At 44.3% G+C, this 20,640-nt stretch overlaps 1 protein-coding gene across 5 annotated transcripts in view; it reads right to left on the bottom strand.

Moving 5' to 3' along the window:
* Positions 1 to 3,564: 3,564 nt before the first annotated feature.
* The window catches only part of LOC119371838 (forkhead box protein P2), a 476,643-nt gene continuing 459,567 nt past the window's right edge, over positions 3,565 to 20,640 (bottom strand). For 4 of the 5 annotated variants that reach the window (XM_037642296.2, XM_037642292.2, XM_037642293.2 and 1 more), the window contains 8 exons: positions 19,305 to 19,545; positions 16,756 to 16,833; positions 15,909 to 15,985; positions 15,339 to 15,440; positions 12,451 to 12,584; positions 8,857 to 8,962; positions 7,978 to 8,240; positions 3,565 to 7,277 (listed from right to left, as the gene is read on the bottom strand). In XM_037642296.2, the coding sequence (XP_037498224.1) occupies positions 7,001 to 7,277; positions 7,978 to 8,240; positions 8,857 to 8,962; positions 12,451 to 12,584; positions 15,339 to 15,440; positions 15,909 to 15,985; positions 16,756 to 16,833; positions 19,305 to 19,545 (1,278 nt within the window). In that variant the 3' untranslated portion in view covers positions 3,565 to 7,000. The remainder of the gene's footprint in view (positions 7,278 to 7,977; positions 8,241 to 8,856; positions 8,963 to 12,450; positions 12,585 to 15,338; positions 15,441 to 15,908; positions 15,986 to 16,755; positions 16,834 to 19,304; positions 19,546 to 20,640) is intronic. The other variant, XM_037642294.2, reaches the window with a different exon arrangement.

Raw genomic sequence — 20,640 nt, 5'->3', positions numbered from 1 at the left:
CGCACGTATCATGAAGCCATCACTGACGTCGCACTTGTTGTTACTGGTCTTTCTGGCACGTGCACTACTCTCCCAAATACTATGGTACTGCCTGCACAGCTTATACATGTACGACCTTCTTATAGCGTGACAATTAACACTCGGCCGGGTACAGCAGCTTTTCACGTAGAGGTGAAACACTGCGGAAATTTTGCCCACGTTAGGAACAGTCACCATGAAGTTGCTTAGAGGAAGAGCAAATGAATCGAAACGAAGAACTTTTTCTCACTGGAATAAAAGAAAACTAGCACGACTCTCACTAGTCTAAAGGGTGGATTCGGGTTATACGGGGATTTCGAGGTTCAGACACATCCAACTTCACGAGACGTAGCGATGTATCGACGTAAATGAAACAGATTGTTTCGAAACCGCTTTCAAACTAGCTTCAACCATTATCTTTTCTCCTTTTTTTTTCGGTAGAGAGGGCACTACTGGGCAACACCTCGTGAAGTCACAGTAGGACTTTGCACCGATGAGTTTGAATCGAAGTAATGCGACCAGTCGTCTCATTTCAAAGTTGGTCATTAATGATATGTCATGAGAAGTTGCGCACCACTAATTACACAATCGTAACTGAACATAATATTTCTCGATGAATGTCCGCCAGTGCAAAAATTTTTTTCGTACTCGGGTTTATAGCCACTGCCAAGCGTGTTTCCGTATTCTAAAGGGCGCAATAGCGTAACTTCCGGTTTACGTCACACGCGGGAGTCACGCGACCTAAGCATAAACTTCACGTGTGACGTCATACCACCACCGTAAAATTTGAATTGGAGGGAAGGTGTTGCCTGGTGTTACGAAAACGTCGCCGCCATCTTGCCAGTGTCAGTCTTGCCACCGGGAGTCAGCAACCTACGCCTTCATGACGTCACACGTGACGTTTCTACGGAGGTCACGTGACTGCCACGTGTGACGGCTACCGGAAGTTCTGCCATTACGCTCTTTAGGATATGGAAACCCGGTCCTGTCAAAGGCAGGGGCCGTTTTTTCAAGTATCTCATTTTTTCTTTGCGGAAATCGTAGCCCATGAAACACCACGCCGTGAGTTCGCATTGCAGAGTTACTTAAAGAACTGAAGGGAGGGTCACGAACAAATCAAGATGGCGTAGGAAGGTGACGTGAACAACGGAGTCACAGATGAGAAAGAGGGCATATATATCACACACGCGCAGGTAAGCCTAACAGCTGTCAAGAGTATATAAACGAGCTTACGCGCATGTCGCCATGGCAACACCAATGAACACGCATCATATTTTTTTCAATTGTAAACACTCGTGACCGCAGTTTGCGGGGCGTGCTAAAAAAAAAAAAAAGCTGACGTCACTGCTTCGTTAGGTAAAGGAGACGTCGACCACACATCAGGAACATGCGACACCATAGTAGGACATTCTCTATGTACACAGGAATTCTAGGGTGCCATTCTTTTGAAGCTTGGCTATAGGATCGGTCGAGGAACATGACGTTAGTCTAACAATGTCTACAGTCGGCTGGACGAGTCGACCAGGAGAATGAGTCATGGCGGCACGTGTACCTTTCCAGGTGGAAGAACAGAGCGAATCGCAAAAAAGAAAGAGGGGATGTAGTAGTTTGCTTGATACCACATAGTTTCACAATCGTACACTAGAGGGAAATCTGGCGGTAGTGTCTACGGGAGCTGAAACGCATCACGCTTCAGCCAGCATGGGAACGATGGGTAATAAATGCATTTGGCAAAGCTTCGTTCTTTCGGCTCCGTGTGGCCTGCAGCCGCTTCGACGCAAGACGAAGTTAGCAAAAGCTGAGCAGTTCCACTTCATCAACTTGGCCCTTTTAGGCTTACCAATTCAAATCTGCAGCTCACAAGGATCACAACGAGCCGTTCTTTTATTCAAAACAAAAGCCAAAACGCAACAATAAACAAAGCCACAAGTGCGTTAGTAGCCGCGAGCCCAAGTCTAGGCAAATCCATGTGTTACCCATCATTCCCACAGTGGCTGAGCGATCGCAGCGCCACAGTTCCCTCTAGTAAAGCAATCAGTAACTGCTGACAACCATTCTTTGCTTAGTGTCCGCAGTTGAGTACACAAATCAAAGGCTGTGAACGCGTAGCCAAGGCGTTCAATTTCTGAGCCCTACCGTGTGATGCGAACCAGACAGTCCAGGCTACATTGGTAAGAAGAAAATTCAGGTCGCATAGAGGAAAAGAAAGAATTAAAGAGCTCGAACGTCTCAGCCGACAGACACGATGCCAGGAACTGTTTTGTTTAATAGGTGTTTCATGTCAGTTATGTATGCACAAGCACGTTAAGTCATAACTACAATAAAAGAAAAATAATGAACAGCAGCCACAATATATATGCTTTAGTGTTGGTAATATTGATGCCCTTTCTAATGCATATACTATGTACATTCACATTCAGGTGCACATTGTAAAATTGCACATGACCGAGACCGGTAATGACAGCCTGCCATGTTGGTCGGACTAAGTCTGCCAACGGTGCACTGAAAAGCTAGCCACCTGTATTTGGCCTTCAGCCTACACACTAGCCTTTAGGCTAACATCCTTTTTATCGTGAGTAAGTAGCTTTTTTCTTTCGTTTGTTTTATCTAGTGCCTTTGATAGAGCTTGCCACAGCTCACCAGTAAAGAAAGGTGCACGGTGTGCCAAGTTGATAGGAAACAATGATAACGGAAATAACTAAAACAAGGTTAAAGCTTTCCTTTAAAAAATGAAGCTGTTTTGAAAAGACACAATTTGCTAATTCACTTTGAAAGGCCCTTTAACATTCATAGACGTTTAGATTTCGTAGTGTGTTTTGAAGTGAAATGTTTTTATGAAAAGTTGACTTTGTTAGCGGTGAACGAGTACGTATTTATCAGTACGAAAGCAAAGTCTTTTCCACGAGGCCTAGCATTATGCTTAATAATCGGGAAAAACAAATGCAAAGATACATCAAGGCTTTATAATTTGCCTGAATACTTTTAGTACTCAACTTTTTTTTTTCATTTCTTTTACTCTAATGAAATTTTTCTCTTTCTCAGTTATGGGGTCACAAAAAATGTCAATTGCATTTCTGAAAATGAAAATTTGTGGCTTATCACAAAAATTCGTGGTTTTTAACAGATACGAAAGCTCGAGCGAAAGCTAGATACAATCACTGAAACCATATTACAATTTCCTTTGTTTCTGAAGTCGTGCATTGCGGTCATGTCTGGTTTAGGGTTGTTAACTGCCCAGCTATAGAAAAATAAACTATAATAAATTCGTAAATAAACGAACAGTCATAAATGTGGGTTTTGTTAATCTTTACTGAAACATAAAAAAGTTGAACTTTAGTTTTCATGCTATCTGCTCATTATTCATATTTATTCTATAGCATCTGAAAGCAGACACAGCAGGCTGAATTACAAAAGGTTTTGTTACTGTCAGCTTAAAGTTTTTAGACAGCTGAAAAAGAAAAGCTGGAATGTAGTGGTCATTGGAAAACTTGTTTTTTTAGTGTGTGGTGGTGAACCAAGGAGAAAAATCAAACAGAACACAAGAAATCAGGGAAAAAATACTGTATTGACAACATTGTGGATATGTGATTTTGCGAAGATGCAGGTTCTTTTTCTTTTTTTTCTTTAAGTACGTGGAAGCATGAAGTGATATGTACGGTTTGCATGAAAGTGACTGGCTCAAAACACTACCACACTGCTTCTAATGAATGACTGGGAGAAAAATGAAGATGTTAACACCATTCCAGAAGAAACAAAAACACACGTATGGGACAACAGAACACGTAAGAAAAAGTGAACGAAACAAAAGAAGCATCACCAGTATCTTTCAGTTTTTCTTTTTTCGAGTGCTTGAGAAGCGAACGTAACACATGCCTTCACCACGCATCCAAATGAACGCCGTCTACTAGCAATGCACGCGGTTAGTGCTTTTTTAAAGACACTAGCGAGCCACCGATAATAAGACGAACAGCTTGACATTACATGAAGAGTGTGAGTTTGCCAGGTCGTGACTATGCAAAATGCAAACACAACATGCACGAAATAAAATGAGTTGAACATGACGCCATACAGAGCTTACACTGGTATAAAAGAAAAACTTTACCATCCTCCGCTGGCGTGAGGGCACGCCAGAATAATTAATATGTACAATCATCAATAAATACCTTAAGGACAAAACTTTCACTTAGAACACTCATTCCTTAGCTTTTTCTTTTCTTCCAGGCTCTCACTTTCTTCATAGACAAAAATAGAAAACACTACTACAAAGTATTGGACATTAAACTTTGAATAGAAACAAAGCAATAGAAGTAGGCTAAAGAAGTACAAGAGCACTCCGAAAAAATATCAGCAGCATTAAAATCTTTGTATTTCTGGTGCAGCAGATATAAACTATATTTGTAAATTAATAAAAAAGAAACTATGCGCGAACTAAAGTCACTCGGTGTTTTGGACAAGATGTGGTGCTCAGAAATGCAAAGCAGAAAAACAAACAAACTTAAAGACACAATTATAAACAAGCAGCCAAACTGTCACATGCTGATGAGCAGGCTGCGACGTAAAAAGGACAAAGCTTGACAGAAGCTGTAGGCACCTAAGGAAAAGCAAGTGTTGCAGAGAAAAAAAAAAGAAAACACTGAGAAAGAAATTGAGCAAAAAAAAAAGCGAGTGCGAAAAATTAGGATACCAACAGCACATGGCACACATGACAACGCGGCAGCCTGCTTGGTCGTTAGGAATGCAAAGTCATTGTTCATGTGGTGTGACAGTGACATGAGTGCTCGGTGTGGCAACACGAATGAAAAAGAAATGTGAACTTCAACAAAATGAAACGAATGAAGCACACGGAAAAACATGGTACCGATGGTTTTGCGTTGTCCCCTTACTTTTGTACACATGAATGGGAAACAAAATGTGATGCTGTGAAAGCAGATTTGTTTAGAGGCTCGCGCGGGATGCCAGGCAATATTTGTGATGACCCTTTTGCATGTGATAAGCAGTGAACAAAATAAAAGGTGACCAAGAAGAAAAAATTACTTAAGCTGTCCATAGCGCAGCAGTGAACCAACTCAACAGCACAAGTACACATCCTGGGCCTGAATCACACCGTCGAATGCAGTTTTTCATTTGTATTTAACTCAAGACACATCAGTGGGAGGCTTCACAGGCCCTTGCTGGTTACGGTACGCCGAAAACGAAACACACAGGAGGATGGTCATATCAGATTCACCGATATCAAATAAGTGATACAGGGGAGATGTAAGCAGAAACAAAACGCTCCCGACATCACTGGGCAACGTTCACACTTTTTCTTCGAGAAACACAGACACTTCTTGGGGTTTCGGGGCGTGCAATTTCGACGACAGAGTCCCCACAGTGAGAAGCTCAAACCTTCCGAGACGACGAGCTTTGCCACGAATGCGAGCCCGTGCAAAGGTAAGTGTACCACACAGACTGCTACCAAAGATTATCGCTACCACCTACACAATGTAACTGCCACCTGCCTCTCTCTAAGTTACTTAGTACGAAGACTGCAAAAAGGTGACGTCGTTTTACGTAGCACTATAGTTTTCTTGTTACACACAAAACGAGGGGAGGAAGGAGAACATGGAGTAGTACACTATACGTGGTAACTTTTACAACTTTTTTTTTTCCCTTTTGTGTCGGTTCATCGATCGCGTTTTTTTTTTCTCGCGCTTCGTTTTTGTATCTAGGAAAAGCTGACACTGTGTGGTCACAGTGTGGAACGATATGCACAGAGGAACATTTTTTTTTCCCGAGGCTCTTCGGCTAGAGTCTGCTAGGACGCTGCGCTGTCATCGCAATGCTTCCGTTCGATCAATGCCAACCTTCTGCGTTGCAAAGGGTGCGTGAGCGTCTCAACCTCACTGCCTTCCGATCGGGCCGGTTAACTCTTCTTGACCTGCTTGTTTAAGAATGTCGTGCCAACTTGGAGGGCAAACTTGGAGAGAGATAGCTTGGAGGGATCGTCAACAGCACTTTGACACGTTATTCCGAAGACTACACAGAACTCACCACCATACCTTCCCGCGAACAGGTCGTTGGAAAGGATATGGGCATCGACACTTGCTGCGCAAGCAGTGTGCTAACTCTCTTCATCCTTCTGAAGCTTCACTGCAACTCAGCATTATACGATGAAACAAGGCTTCATTTTTCTCACTACTGAGCTTTGCTTCGAGAGGCCTAAACAGTGCAGGTAAACTGAAAACATTACTTTTGAACGCCACGCATAGCTGAATCCAACAAGTGCTTCATTTTTGGCAAATGCTTAGTTTATAATTCAGTGGTGTGCTGTCACTACTGACAAATGACACTAGGAAAGCTTGGTCACTTCAAGCAAGAAGTTGTATGGCAATGCACCTTGGGTGCCTTCTGCACTCATACGCTTCGGAAATGACTCGTGCGGGCCCAATGCTTGCACGCACACACTGCTTGCCAACAGGCATGCTAGCACGTCTTCCACCAAACAATTCAACGCGTACGACTGTCCGTGAAGGTGACATCTTATGCCACTCCTTAAGCAGAGAGCCAAACCGGTTTCTTTCTCAACGCGTCCACACTTGCGGCCTCGACTAACGCTCCGCGTCAAACAGTCCGCCGTAAAACAACCACAGCCTGGAAAGAAAGGGGAAAACACCTGTCTCTGCCGGAAAACAACTCGTCGCCTTTCCCACTGAGGTAATTGTGTTTACTGAGGTACCGGTGCGATAGAGATGTATTCGTCAACTGCTACAGTGACAATGCTCTGGCGTTGTTGGTGCTGCTGCTGCTGCTGTTGCTGCGGCTGCGTGGAGACGAAATGAAATTCGTGCCATGGAGGAGGGTCGGGAGGGGGCAATGCTTGTCTGCTCCGTCGTGATGCCGGCAAAGCCGCGCGACCTCTCTCGGGAGAGGCTGGAAGGATGGAGGACTGACTGGTGTGGGGAGTACAGGGAGCGGGTGAAGAGGGGGTGGGGGCAATGTCCTACGTCGAGTTCGAGACTGGCGTCTCGCAGGGGGTTGTCGTGGACGAAGATAGGGACAAGTCCTCGGCTTCCTCGTTGTCCTCCCGTTCGGTGGCCGAGTCGCGGCCACCGATCGCGGCGTCCATGCCGTCGGAGGGTCGCGGCGCCTCGTCACTTCCCAGGTCGTCTTCGAGCACGGAGCCCGTGACCAGTTGGTCGGGAGTGGCCTCCATGGGTTCCTCCAGGTCACTGCTGGGCTCTTCTACCACTGGTTCCTGCTTGATGTGGACGCCATTGCTGCGAGGTAGAAGGAGACACGGTGAGCTATGCTTTATTGCGGTCATTCGCATCTATCGATGCCCAACCATATACCTATGTTGAATGTACAGGAATGCTTAAAATAGTGGCCAGCGAAATCCCCCCCCCCCCATGCACGTTAACCAGACATAGCCCCTGTACCATTGTCAAGAAGATTCACCAAGTTACCAAAGTGCATAAGTGCCAAAGGTAGCAGCATATAAAGGACAAGCGACAGAACTGTCACCTTGCTTATACCCGAACAAGGCAACTCAACCATGCTCACATATGCCTATCAGTGTTTGTTCTTTCCACCTTGGCTTTCTGACATAACAGTACAGTCACATCAAGCGAATATACCTAATGCTTGTGCAGCAACTGCATTTTTGTTGCTCATGCTTAAACCATATGGATTCTGTACAAGTTCTACAGAACGTCAGTGGGAATAGCACGGATATCAGTAGGGCTGGGAACATGTAGGGATATGGGCGTCGGCTGGAGGTGCAAAAGGGGCACTTGCTCCCAACCAAAGCTTGAAACCAAAGTACCAGTACGTGCCTCCCCAAGTCCCATCAGCTCTTCCCCACCACGATGCAGCACGGGTTTTCGCACCCCAAGACAAAACCCCGCCGACGCCCATGGCTGGGAAAAGGAGCGCTTCAGTTCGGGAGTAACGAGAACGGGGAGCTGCGAGACTGACCTGGTGAGTCTCTCCCCCGCGAGTCCCTGGCCGAGCATGCCGGCGACGAATCGCTCCGCAGCAGCGGCGTCCCCGTGGAGCTGTGGGGCGGCGGGCAGCAGCCCGCCTGAGGAGACTACCGGGCTGCTGAGGGGTCCGTTGCCTGCGCTCGGCGGCCGAGCCCCGGGCATGACTACGCCACCCGCAATGGACGCCGCCGTGCTCACCGCCGTGCCGGAAATAGCTGCACTGAGGAATGACAGGTTGCTCTCGGCCAGCGCTGCCTGCAGACGGGAACAAGAGACGTGGCGCACTTATTAGTCACTGCACTAGAATGTAAGAAGAAGAAAGGCGATGGGCACAGTTTCTTTTATCGCTGATATAGCAATTATGTATGCAGGGGTGGAGGGGGGGGGGGTATTCGTCTTCATAACGCATTATACGGATGAAAAGTGGGTATTCCGTATCGAATTTGTGAAATTCCAGTATAAACAACATCTTAAGCGTACGATAATGCACAACGGGTAGAGTGTGATAGCCACGGAATTTCCGTTCTCAACTATTCAAACTGTCACGATATTTATTGACGTAAAGGTGTGGCTACCATTTATTAAAGCAAAGGCGTGGCTACCATCAGCATTATGGCTTGCGTGTTTGGCTGTTTCGTCATTGTGTTGCATTATTCATTACAAAACAAAACAGCTGGACATACAGGGACATGGCTGCGACTCCTGCGCACGAGCGATTTTCTTACCATGTAAATCAGGAACAATACAGTATTCCGTGAGTGTCGTAAAAAAATAGACGTTGAGCTTGAAAATATCGCGGTAACTTAACAGGCGACAGATGTTTTTCTTCCAAGACAATGAGAAAAGATAAAAAGACCCGAAGTCTACTCACTTGCAGTGAAGCGTTAAGGGACTCTCCGTACAGACCCGGACTTTGCTGGAGGTTCGGACTACGGACCGATCTCTGTCCTACTTGCTGGGAAGGCACTGGTAGGCCCCTAAGAGATGATAAAGATCCGTTTAGCGTTAACTCGCCCCATGCCTGAACATAACACACTGAAGGCGAGTACGCATGCTGCATGCTTGGAACCAAAGTACAATAGCGATTGAAAAGTAGCTGGCTTAAGTAAAAACTGCACGGCACTTTCAGTAAACAAGAAATTGAGACATAATCGGCCATAGCTCGCCAGTTTGATGACATATGGCATTTGCTAAACATTAATCTATGTCTCGCTTCATTTGATGATGTACTGCATTCGTTAAAGTGCCAAAAATCGATACAGACTGTGAGAAATTCTAACGAGTGTGACGGTAAGGCAGAGCGATGATATTTACTACTATTATATTGCAATGCTGCAGAGCTTTATAACAGTCATTGTAGAATGATTTGGAATTATCGGGCACTAGCGAGATAATGCTTTAAAGCCTGATAGCACTACATACTCGAGCCATTTAAACACCCTATTTTCGTTAAGCCGTGAGCGAAATATGCAGATTCTAAAGCATAGTTTCACAAAGCTAAGCTAATCCTGACCATCTTAATGCATATTTGGCATCGACACATACTAATGTACAAACTTGAAATACGGTTTACTGAATTGCTGTCTAACAAATTATACAGATGAAACGTAATCGTGAGATTACATAAGCAGGATAAACGTTCAAGATAATCATGCAATTTACTGCAGCACTATGCATATCTGCAATACTAGGTGTACACCGCTACTACTACTACTACTACTACTACTACTACTACTACTACTACTACTACTACTACTACTACTACTATTACTACTACTAATACTGCTACGAGGTGTATATACTACTACAGGCTACACAGATTCTAAAGGTTGCAGAACCTCTGTGAGGTATTCTATATCTACAACGGTTTAAAAACAGATCGCTCGAGCGATACCATGTGCATTTCGTTCTGGTGGCAGACGCAATTTTAGGATTTGCATTTTGCATACGGGCCACAAACATTGCTTTCAGCACGTAGTTTGAAACGGTTCGTCAGTGCGATTGTCATGGTCGTCGCCAACAAAACGAAGTGCATGGTACGCCAGTCAAGACAAACTACATACACATATAAACACACAAACATTGATAAGGGTTGCATCAGTGACTACTCAAAACTTGCTTCAAAAAAACTTACGAAGACAGGTGAAAATGAAAGTGTCAGGGACTGGGTGAGGGAAAGGGGCACGTTTTGCACTAAGGATTTCATGCTAGACGAATGGCATGCAAGGATGCCGGAGAGCCTGTACGCAGGCATAAAGAGGTCACGTGTTCTACCATCGGCTCCGCTCGGCTTTGCTCTCTATTTTTTCTCTACAGAGACCTCGGGCACGCTTCGGCAGCTAAGTGATGCACGTCGTACGGTTCTGCGCAAGACGTATGACATTCCTAAGTGCACTGTCAAAGCAGAGTCAGGACTTAATTACACGAAGCTGAGTGCAAGCAAGCAAAGCTGCTGGCTGTTTTTCAGTTTTCATCCATTCAGGTTCACTTAACCCACAGGTGCTTTTTCGTTCATTCAGGTGCAGAGTTCTTGGAGAAGATGCAATTGCACACTGACGGCAGGCTTCCGAGTAATAAACAAACGTGACAACTTGTGCACTGTTGGCTGACCATTTTTAACACCGCAGTGATATCGTTCATTGCCTTCAAGCTGGCTTTATATTAAGGACTTTCATCACTGAATCTGTAAGTCTGGTCTGGTACGACATACCAACATGCGCATCTGGCAGGTAAGGAACGTGTTCCTTTTTTTTTCTGACAACTTTGACAGTGCATTGTGCATCAGGTACTGAGCCGTCTAAGGCATCGACCTCATTGGTCGGCAATCCCTTGGTAAGTATCTCGGGCGGGGATTGTCTTCTGATTGGTACAGCCTACGGCTTACTCGGCCAATTGCGGCGGTGCGTTCCGGAAGTCGGCGAATTTCCGGGGACGGCCACGGCTGAGGTGACGCCGCTTTACGAACTCGCGATCGTCCACCATCCAAAACGAGCCGTAGTCGTCCTCGTAACGAACAAAGCACTTATGCAGCGACAAGTTGGTTCTGATAGCATTCTGAGCTCGGTGACGTCAGCGGGTAAGGTCCGGTAGCCGCGCGAGGTTTACGGGAATGGTTGGGAATAAGGGCGGGAAGGAGGACTCGAAGAATTGAAGCGGGTAATTGTTTTAAGGGAAGCGTAATTTGGGTGTAAAAACGGGAGAAGGTATTGTGTAAAAATTAACCATAAGGAAATTGCGTGTGGAGTAATACACAACGAAAAAAAGCACAATACATTTAAGGAAGCAAATTAACATTTCAGGATGAAAAAGCAAAACAACCAAAGTTTCGAATTCGCGAGGGAAATGTGCAAATAATATAATACGTGATGACGAAAAGCGTAAATTATAAATGAAGCATGACGTTCAAGTTTTGAGGTAGTCACCGATGATTGATACACCCATTTGGAATTTACGAACAAAATGGTGCAGGGAAGATGAAACACAAGACATGCGTGGTAAGCAGGAAAACATGAACGCCAAGATTCCATTTAATTGGCGGTTTGGCGCAATTTGCGAAGAAAAACGAAACCAAAGGATAATGAGACGTGCAAGCGAAACACAAGCCAATAAACAGGACAGACAGAAGTATGTAAAATACGTGCAATAATGTAAAACAGAAACAAGATGATAGAGGCAACTCAGCGTAAGACAGGGTGTAGCGGTACATGTGTGATCAGGGGAGGGGCAGAAAATGAATATGAATGTGTTGAAACATAGGAGAACGAAATGCAGGAAAAAAGGGGAGGGAAAGAGAAGAGAGAGAGAGAGAAAGAAGAATTCGTTAAACAAGCAAGTCAGGCACAAGAGTTGAACAAAACATCTGCCTGATCGTGCACATTTATTGGTTGCTGCTCAGATTCGAAGCATGAGCGAAATAAGCGTCACGGGGTTTTCCTGTTTTAGTCGGCAACCACATATCTCAGCCTGCGCATTTAAGTTGTCTGCGATAGGTCACGCGTTAACGTGACGCAGCGTATTTAAGGCTTAGCGATGGTCATGCGCATGAAATACGCGCATTATAGTTGCTTCTTGCGGTTACCTCTATTGGCTTTTTGCCTCGTGGTTACCTTTATTGCCATTTTGCCTCGAAGTTACCTTTACTGCCTTTTTGTCTCGTGGTTACCTCTAAAGCCCTTTTGCCTCGAAGTTACCTTTATTGCCTTTTTGCCTCGTGGTTACATTTCTTGCCTTTTTGCCTCGAAGTTACCTTCATTGCCTTTTTGCCTCGTGGTTACCTCTAATGCCTTTTTTGCCTCGTAGTTACCTTTATTGAATTTTGTGGTTACCTTGAGGTTACTTTTTACCGTGCTCAACCACGAAATGTGCAAGATCAAGCTGAACAAATCACGAACACGGACGCAAGTGAGTACAGAAGAAGCAGTGTGTGCAGGTTGTGCGTGACGCGTTCAAGGCCGGTGAGATTTACCCTGCTATCCGATCTTGGAGTCGCTGGGGCCTACGCTTGTAGAATTCTATTTCGTCCACAGTCCACACAGCCCCTTTAACGTTCTCAACACGCATAAAACATTTGTGTAGGCTCAGGTTGTGTCTCACCGCATTCTACGCGAAGGAGGAAAAGAAACAACATGCGTGGCCTTTAGCATCAGCAACAACACGATTCACGACGAATTAAGATACCTGCTTAAGAACAAAATTATATTCTCAACCCCAGTAGCACGCGTTGTTGCCATAGCGTTGACGCAACGTCTGCAACGTTAAGGCAACATTCGCAACGTTGTGGCAACTTCGCGTCAACAATTGGTGCTACTAAGTCACCGTCGACATAGTCCCGGTAATAATCAAGGTCGACATTTTTTCTTGCAAATTGTCTGAGGAGCGAACTAATCAACTAACCAAAGCTCTTTACAACATAAGTGTTTACTCAATATAGTATTCTAGTAAGTAGATAACACGTCGTTATGCAAGTGAACAGCTTACTACAACAACGTTGGTAACAGTCCTTTTAACCCTAAAGTTCCCGATTCCGGAACTATACCAAAATGTCTAAAGCTGCTTCCAAAAATTTATCGGTTGTAAGGCACCGATAACTGCTGATTCTATCTTTAGTCAATGTGGAAATAAATCGCTGTAACGTAATGCACTAACAAAACACAGAGAACCATCAGGAGGCTTATCCGCTTCTATGTAAGCAGCGCCCCCTTTTCATTGTGAAAACCTCGTTTTTGACATACAGCGCAAGAAGAAACGAAATACAAGAGACGATGAATTACAGTAGAGCCGGATTACAGGAACAAAAGAAAGCCCCCGTGAACTTGCAGCATTGGCGCGAGGATACCATTAAAGCGACATGATACGATTGTGACACTCGCGGAAGTTTGAAGAACAGCTTAGATAACATCTAAGCTGAAGGTGACTTAGATCAAGTTAAGTCTTGTGATGGATGACAGCACGTCGCTATTTAAAACGAACCCTGAAGGGCTACGATGAAAACAGGCAGTCTTTTATGTTAAGCCTAACATAGCCCTAACAACAGACTATTTTGCGTATGCCTGAAGAATTAAGGTGCATTAATCACTAAATGCCAAACGACGCATAACTATCCCTACTGAAGCGCTCCGTATGTCATTCCATAATTCCATATCGTTCCGTAAGATTTTTAAAGAAATATATGGCAAATAAACGGATTTCGTAAAAAAAAACATACGGAATAGAGCTCCGTATGCAATTTCAATAATTCCATGTCGTTCCATAAGATTTTTACGGAAATATATGGCAAATATAGGCATTCCGCGAAAAACATACGGAATAGAGCTCCGTATGCCATTCCAATAATTCCATATCGTTCGGCGACTTAGATCAAGTTAAGTCTTGTGATGGATGACAGCACGTCGCTATTTAAAACGAACCCTGAAGGGCTACGATGAAAACAGGCAGTTTTTTATGTTAAGCCTAATGTAGCCCTAACAACAGACTATTTTGCGTATGCCTGAAGAATTAAGCTGCATTAATCACTAAATGCCAAACGACGCATAACTATCCCTACTGAAGCGCTCCGTATGTCATTCCATAATTCCATATCGTTCCGTAAGATTTTTAAAGAAATATATGGCAAATAAACGGATTTCGTAAAAAAAAACATACGGAATAGAGCTCCGTATGCAATTTCAATAATTCCATGTCGTTCCATAAGATTTTTACGGAAATATATGGCAAATATAGGCATTCCGCGAAAAACATACGGAATAGAGCTCCGTATGCCATTCCAATAATTCCATATCGTTCGGCGACTTAGATCAAGTTAAGTCTTGTGATGGATGACAGCACGTCGCTATTTAAAACGAACCCTGAAGGGCTACGATGAAAACAGGCAGTTTTTTATGTTAAGCCTAATGTAGCCCTAACAACAGACTATTTTGCGTATGCCTGAAGAATTAAGCTGCATTAATCACTAAATGCCAAACGACGCATAACTATCCCTACTGAAGCGCTCCGTATGTCATTCCATAATTCCATATCGTTCCGTAAGATTTTTAAAGAAATATATGGCAAATAAACGGATTTCGTAAAAAAAAACATACGGAATAGAGCTCCGTATGCAATTTCAATAATTCCATGTCGTTCCATAAGATTTTTACGGAAATATATGGCAAATATAGGCATTCCGCGAAAAACATACGGAATAGAGCTCCGTATGCCATTCCAATAATTCCATATCGTTCGGCGACTTAGATCAAGTTAAGTCTTGTGATGGATGACAGCACGTCGCTATTTAAAACGAACCCTGAAGGGCTACGATGAAAACAGGCAGTTTTTTATGTTAAGCCTAATGTAGCCCTAACAACAGACTATTTTGCGTATGCCTGAAGAATTAAGCTGCATTAATCACTAAATGCCAAACGACGCATAACTATCCCTACTGAAGCGCTCCGTATGTCATTCCATAATTCCATATCGTTCCGTAAGATTTTTAAAGAAATATATGGCAAATAAACGGATTTCGTAAAAAAAACATACGGAATAGAGCTCCGTATGCCATTTCAATAATTCCATGTCGTTCCATAAGATTTTTACGGAAATATATGGCAAATATAGGCATTCCGCGAAAAACATACGGAATAGAGTTCCGTATGCCATTCCAATAATTCCATATCGTTTCGTAAGATTTTTACGGAAATATATGGCAAATATACGGATTCTGTTAAAAAAGCATACGGAATTTTGGAATGGCCTAAGGAACGTTCCAGTAGGGAGGTTTTCGCTGTAGATCAACGCATCAACTTGTAAGGATTTGAGTTAATTCATTGAAGATATCTTGGATAAGAGAAAGTGCTCGACAGAGCAAGTCTGCATTACCTTCCAAGTTGCAGCATTCCTACGGAAGTAGCAGAAGGTATTCTGGAACCAGTTGTAGATCTCATTCAGCGTTAACTGCTTATCAGGAGATTCAATTATGGCCTGAAATGAATAAGAAATGCAATGCATGTTGAACTAATCGAAGTTTACAGTTACGGCTTGCTAGGGTACATTCAGCCACTTATAAAAAAGTGTACGGCACAGAAGATGCTAGCTTGTCTGCAAAGCCATTCATTCGCAATGGCCAAAGAATGGTTGAATGCACATGACTGCAGAAATGATTTCCTAAATTGTGCAATACTAATTATTCTGCGATAGCTTTTCCGTATGCGCAAGTTAGGAAGCACTTGTGAAAGTTCCCAAACATGACACAAAGTACACTTCATGAAACAACTTCTATTCTGCCTAAACGAACAGCAAGTTAAGAATTTTTGAGCGTATTATTAATCACCCTTCTCGGCATATATGTCATAAAGTAGCATGCAACGTTGATAAGTCAGACAGCAAACGGTTGCGCAAGTTGAGCATGAAGTTACTGCACCGAACAGAAGCTATGCTGAGCAAACTCACCTGCCGAATGAGAGAGGCATATGTGAAGGGAGGCCGAACGTCCGCAGACTTGTAAAACTCTCGATTTCGCTGGATCTCTGTGGAATAGTTAGGAGCAGCAAAGATATAAATTGCAGCAAGTCAACAAGGAGCAAATAATTTAAAGTTGTTGTGCAAGAGGTTATCTAGAGCCTCCTGTCGGAAGGGTCACGTGATAGGCCATGAACGTTGTACTATTTCAGTACGACGCTAAAATATTCACACGTGGGGTTTTACGTGCCGAAATCACGACATGATTACGAGGCACATCGTGGTGGAGGGCTCGGAAATTTCGATCATCTGATGTTCTTGAAAGTGCATTGACATCGCACAGTACACGGGCCTTTAGCCTTTCGCCTCCATTGAAACGCGACGACCGTGGCCGGGATCGAACAAGCGACGTTCGGGTCAACAGCCGAGCACCGTAACTACTGTACCGCAGCGGCGGACTCTTAGTACGACGCTCTGGGCCCAGTTTTAGCACTACGATATTATTCACACAATCGTTGTCGTAAGACTGAGATTGGGCCCTGAGAATCAGCCGTACGGTTAGTGCTGAAGGGGGGGGGGGGGAGGGTTGCTGTCGTTCCATGTTACATTTACAACAGTTGATAACTGTAGACTAAGCGGAGGAAAATTTAAAGCGTCATTACACTGACATCAATTACGCAGCACAATTTAGCTTATCGTTCAGTGGCCTTAAAGAATGTAGAAATATACGCCGTTCGAAAGGTAAAAATTGGTGGCCCATTTAGGTAGGACTCCATAAGAGGTACATAGAAGGTCGATAGAAACGAAGTTGAGCGTGAGAAAAAAAATCGTGACAAACCTTCAGTGATATCCAAGTTAGCTCTCTCCGCAACCCTTCGTCGTATGGGAGAGTCGGGTAATGATGCGATTTCCATACCTGCGCAGTATAGAAAGAATTCAATTGTTGACACCTATTTTCTAGCCATTGAGCACTCGACAACAAATTTAACTTACAAAGGAGCTTAGGACAGACGTCCTAGCACAGCCTGAACTTCTAGCTCCCACAGATGGACACTATAAGTGTCGAACTACGTATACACAAAAGACATGCTTGAAAAAAAAGAGGATTTCAGCTGGCTAGTTTAACACGACTTGAAACGTTGGCATACTGAATAAGTAACAAGTACGGATAAAAGAAATATCGCTTATAACGAAGTATATAAATAATTAGCGAAATTCATTCGCCAACATAAGTATATGCTTATAGCGACTATCGAAAACAGAGGGGGTAATTTCGTATCACTGCTTATTTCGAACCTCGACATAAAAAAGATAAGTATAAAGCATAACCGAGCATGAAGAAATATGAAGTGCGCAGATTTCACTTGTAAACATTATAACTACAACTTCATGAGGGTATAACGTAGTTCGCTAAGCTCTGAGTGCTAGATCGTAAGTGTAAGTGTTGCTACCACTGATGTTATGTTCTAGAGCACTGACCTAGCCAGATCAGACGCGTTTCAACAATGCTCATAACATTTCTGACGGACGCTAAACAGTTGAATTTAGTTCAAAAGTAGTTAGTTATAATGCATCACAGCTCAGTTCGTTATAACGCTCACTGGCTCTTAGAGTACCTGTGTATGGCAACATTACCACATTTATGCAACGCTCTGGAGCACAGACCTAGTGGGGCCTTTTTTGTCAGTGGCCCCAAACATATCTCACTGATATTAGGCAGCCGAACTAAGCCAAAATATAGTTCTTCACACCGTACTTTGTTACAGCGAGCTTGAACTCCTAGACTGCATGTGCACAGTACTGCTACCACATTGATGCCGTGTTCTGGGGTGGCATAAACCCTATTCAAGTCCTTAGGCATTCTGTCCATGTCCCCGAGAATGTCTGACAGAGAGATGGCTTAAAGGGACACTACAGGCAAATAACAATTTGTCAGAGTGAAAGCTCAATGTATGACAACTTCTAAAACGGCAATATTATCAACAGCAGTGAGCTACTTACCGAGAAATTAAGCTAAATGTATCACATGATGAGCGCCACGAGTGGGACATTTTCGAAGTGATCCCGATGACGTATGAGAGTCTGCCTACAATAAATCACTAGTAATCAAACTAGCAGCAATAAAAAAAGAACCTGCCGTGCATCAAAAGACGTAATAAAATGCTGTTTGTTCGTTTCCGTTTGTTTCATGGAAAAAAGAACCTCTGTGGCGTTGCCATGGGGAACGGCGCGCGTGGTTCAAAGGTTCCGTTTTCGCCGAACTGCGCTTCGCCCGGCGCCCTGCTTCGCTCACGCGGTCGCGTCTCAGTGGTAGTTTCGGGATCGCGTACTGCCGCGTGTGTTTTGCGCGCTCGTGAAAGTCGCTCTGACAGAAAGTTCGACAAAATGCCGCATGAAACGACACCGGCACTACGAGCCCCCAGCAGCATACCGCGGTCATCGGAGCTCAGGTCGCTGAATTGGAGCCCAGCGTCGCGAGCCAATGTCTCGTTGTCAAGTTCTCCGCCCACATCCATTGCGGCGATTGCGGCAAGCTTCGATGACTTCGATGGCCGTTGTAGCTGCTGTGGGTCCCGCTACTTTCGCTCTGCTGCTACTAGTGTCGGCGGCCGCGCAGTAAAGGCGGGCAACGTTGGGCACGGCAGCAGTGACGTATGAAAGTCGGATTTCAGGCGGGTGATTTGAAGTGCGCTAAGGCGATGCGGACCACTAAAACGTGATTTTATTTCAAAATAAGCACTTCCTTGGCATAAAAGTAGCACTACGAGGTTTCTGGACCGCTATTTCAACAATCAACATCGACTTAATATTTGTCTGTAGTGTCCCTTTAAGCTGGTAGGCAGTTCGTTATAACGAACTTCCATTCAGACATTATCCCTTTGTTAAGTAGCCTACAAATTGGTATTACGTCCTGGAACACCGACGTAGTCATAATTTGTTGGTATTTTTCGCCACTGCTTTAATCATATCTGGCAGACATTAAACATTTGAATTTAATGGAAACATTCGTTATAACGTAGTTATGGCAAGCTTAGACTGCATGCGCATAACAGTCCTAGAGCAATGACGCAGTTCTCTGGGGCACGGAACCCTGCCAAGCATAGGCTTTCTTCTCCATGCTTGAAACGCAGCTGACGGGTATTACAGCGAGTTGAAACTTAGTTCGCTGTACGGCGTAATTCGTAATAACGAACTTTGACCAGTGAACTTTACGCATGGCAAACTGACCAGAGTAGAACTGGAAAAAACGCGGTGGCATAGCCGCAGTGAGTTGAAATTTAGTTCGCTATAGAGTGAAATTCGTCATAGCGAACTTTGACCACTGGACCCTATGCACGACACTTGAACATAGCAGAAACGTAAACATGTAATGGCAGAGACACGTACCCGACAGCGGAGACACGCCCTTGTCGCTCAGCCTGCGCCGAATGGGTCCCGAGCCCGGCGCCTGGGTGGAGGAAGGCAACCCGAGCAGCCGACTCGTCATGAGTGGGCTGCTCATCGCCAGGGGCGGCGGGCTCGGGCTGATGGGCAGCAGCGCCTGAGGTGAGGACGTCGCTGGCTTGGGGGTCGACGACAACAGCTGCAGGCACACAGACGAGGAGGGAGGGGAGCAGCTCGCAAAAGGCTGCCGGAAAGAGACTCGCACGCGTCAGTCACTCCCGCCGCTACGGCCGAAAGCACGGCCTACTACTGTATACCTCCCAGCAACGCAGGTCTTAAGAGCCGCCGCTATACAGGAGGGCCACGTACACAATGTCACGCAAGCACACATACAGTGAAACTTCGATATCACGAAGGCGGACTTAACGAATTATCGGTTAAACGAAGTGAACGGTGCGTAACGTTGCCTTTAATACATTGTTTAGAATATACGTTTTTAACAAATTTTCGAGTATAACGAAAGTATTTTTGTGTCCCATTCGACTTTGTTATAACCAGATTTGACTTACAAAAAAGGAAAACCAAACTCAAGGCAAACTTGATCCTAACATTCGTTTTGTCATGGATAGCACTTAGGAGGCGATAAAAAAACAAACACGCGAATAATAGCTATAGTTAAGTACGGCGTAAATGAATTGAAAGAAAATGTCTGCAGTAAGGTACGAATTCGGGCTGGTTGGTGCATGACTTCAAGTAGAAAACAGCGCTACGAGACGGGACAAAAGAAAGGACACAAACACGGCGCTGACTGTTTGTGTCCTTTCTTTTGTCCCGTCTCGTAGCGCTGTTTTCTACTTGAAGAAAATGTCTATCGGGAATCCTATTAAAGGGAAACCTGTCGTAGTTATTACATTTAGCCTGATATTTCATTCAGCAATGATAGAGGTCAATTACTGGCATACGTTCTAAATATCAGCAGGTGCACGAAAATGACATTATCATGTCTGCTTCAAGTTTATGTCTAGTTCTCCTACATGAAAACAAAATGAAAAACGAATTTGATGCAAAGCCATCACTATATTGGCTTTGCATTCGAGTTGGTTTTGTTAATAGGAAAGTAAACGCACCCCAAATATCTGGAAAATTACTGGCTTCTTTTCCTTTACCTGTTGTAGCATTGCAGAATGAGGCAAATGCAAGTAACAAATAGAACAAGATAAAGTGAGCGGAACTAACGGTGCAATGTAACGAAGGCAACTCAACAGAAAAAGACGTGACAAACTGTATTACAAGAACGCATCCAACGTTCAGGAGAAATTGAGCGATAGGTGCGCAGGAA

This window comes from Rhipicephalus sanguineus, chromosome 10, assembly GCF_013339695.2.
Source record: "Rhipicephalus sanguineus isolate Rsan-2018 chromosome 10, BIME_Rsan_1.4, whole genome shotgun sequence".
NCBI lineage: Eukaryota > Metazoa > Arthropoda > Arachnida > Ixodida > Ixodidae > Rhipicephalus > Rhipicephalus sanguineus.
The sequence above is the reverse complement of the archived record's forward strand: the minus strand, read 5'-3'. Positions and strand labels throughout refer to the sequence as shown.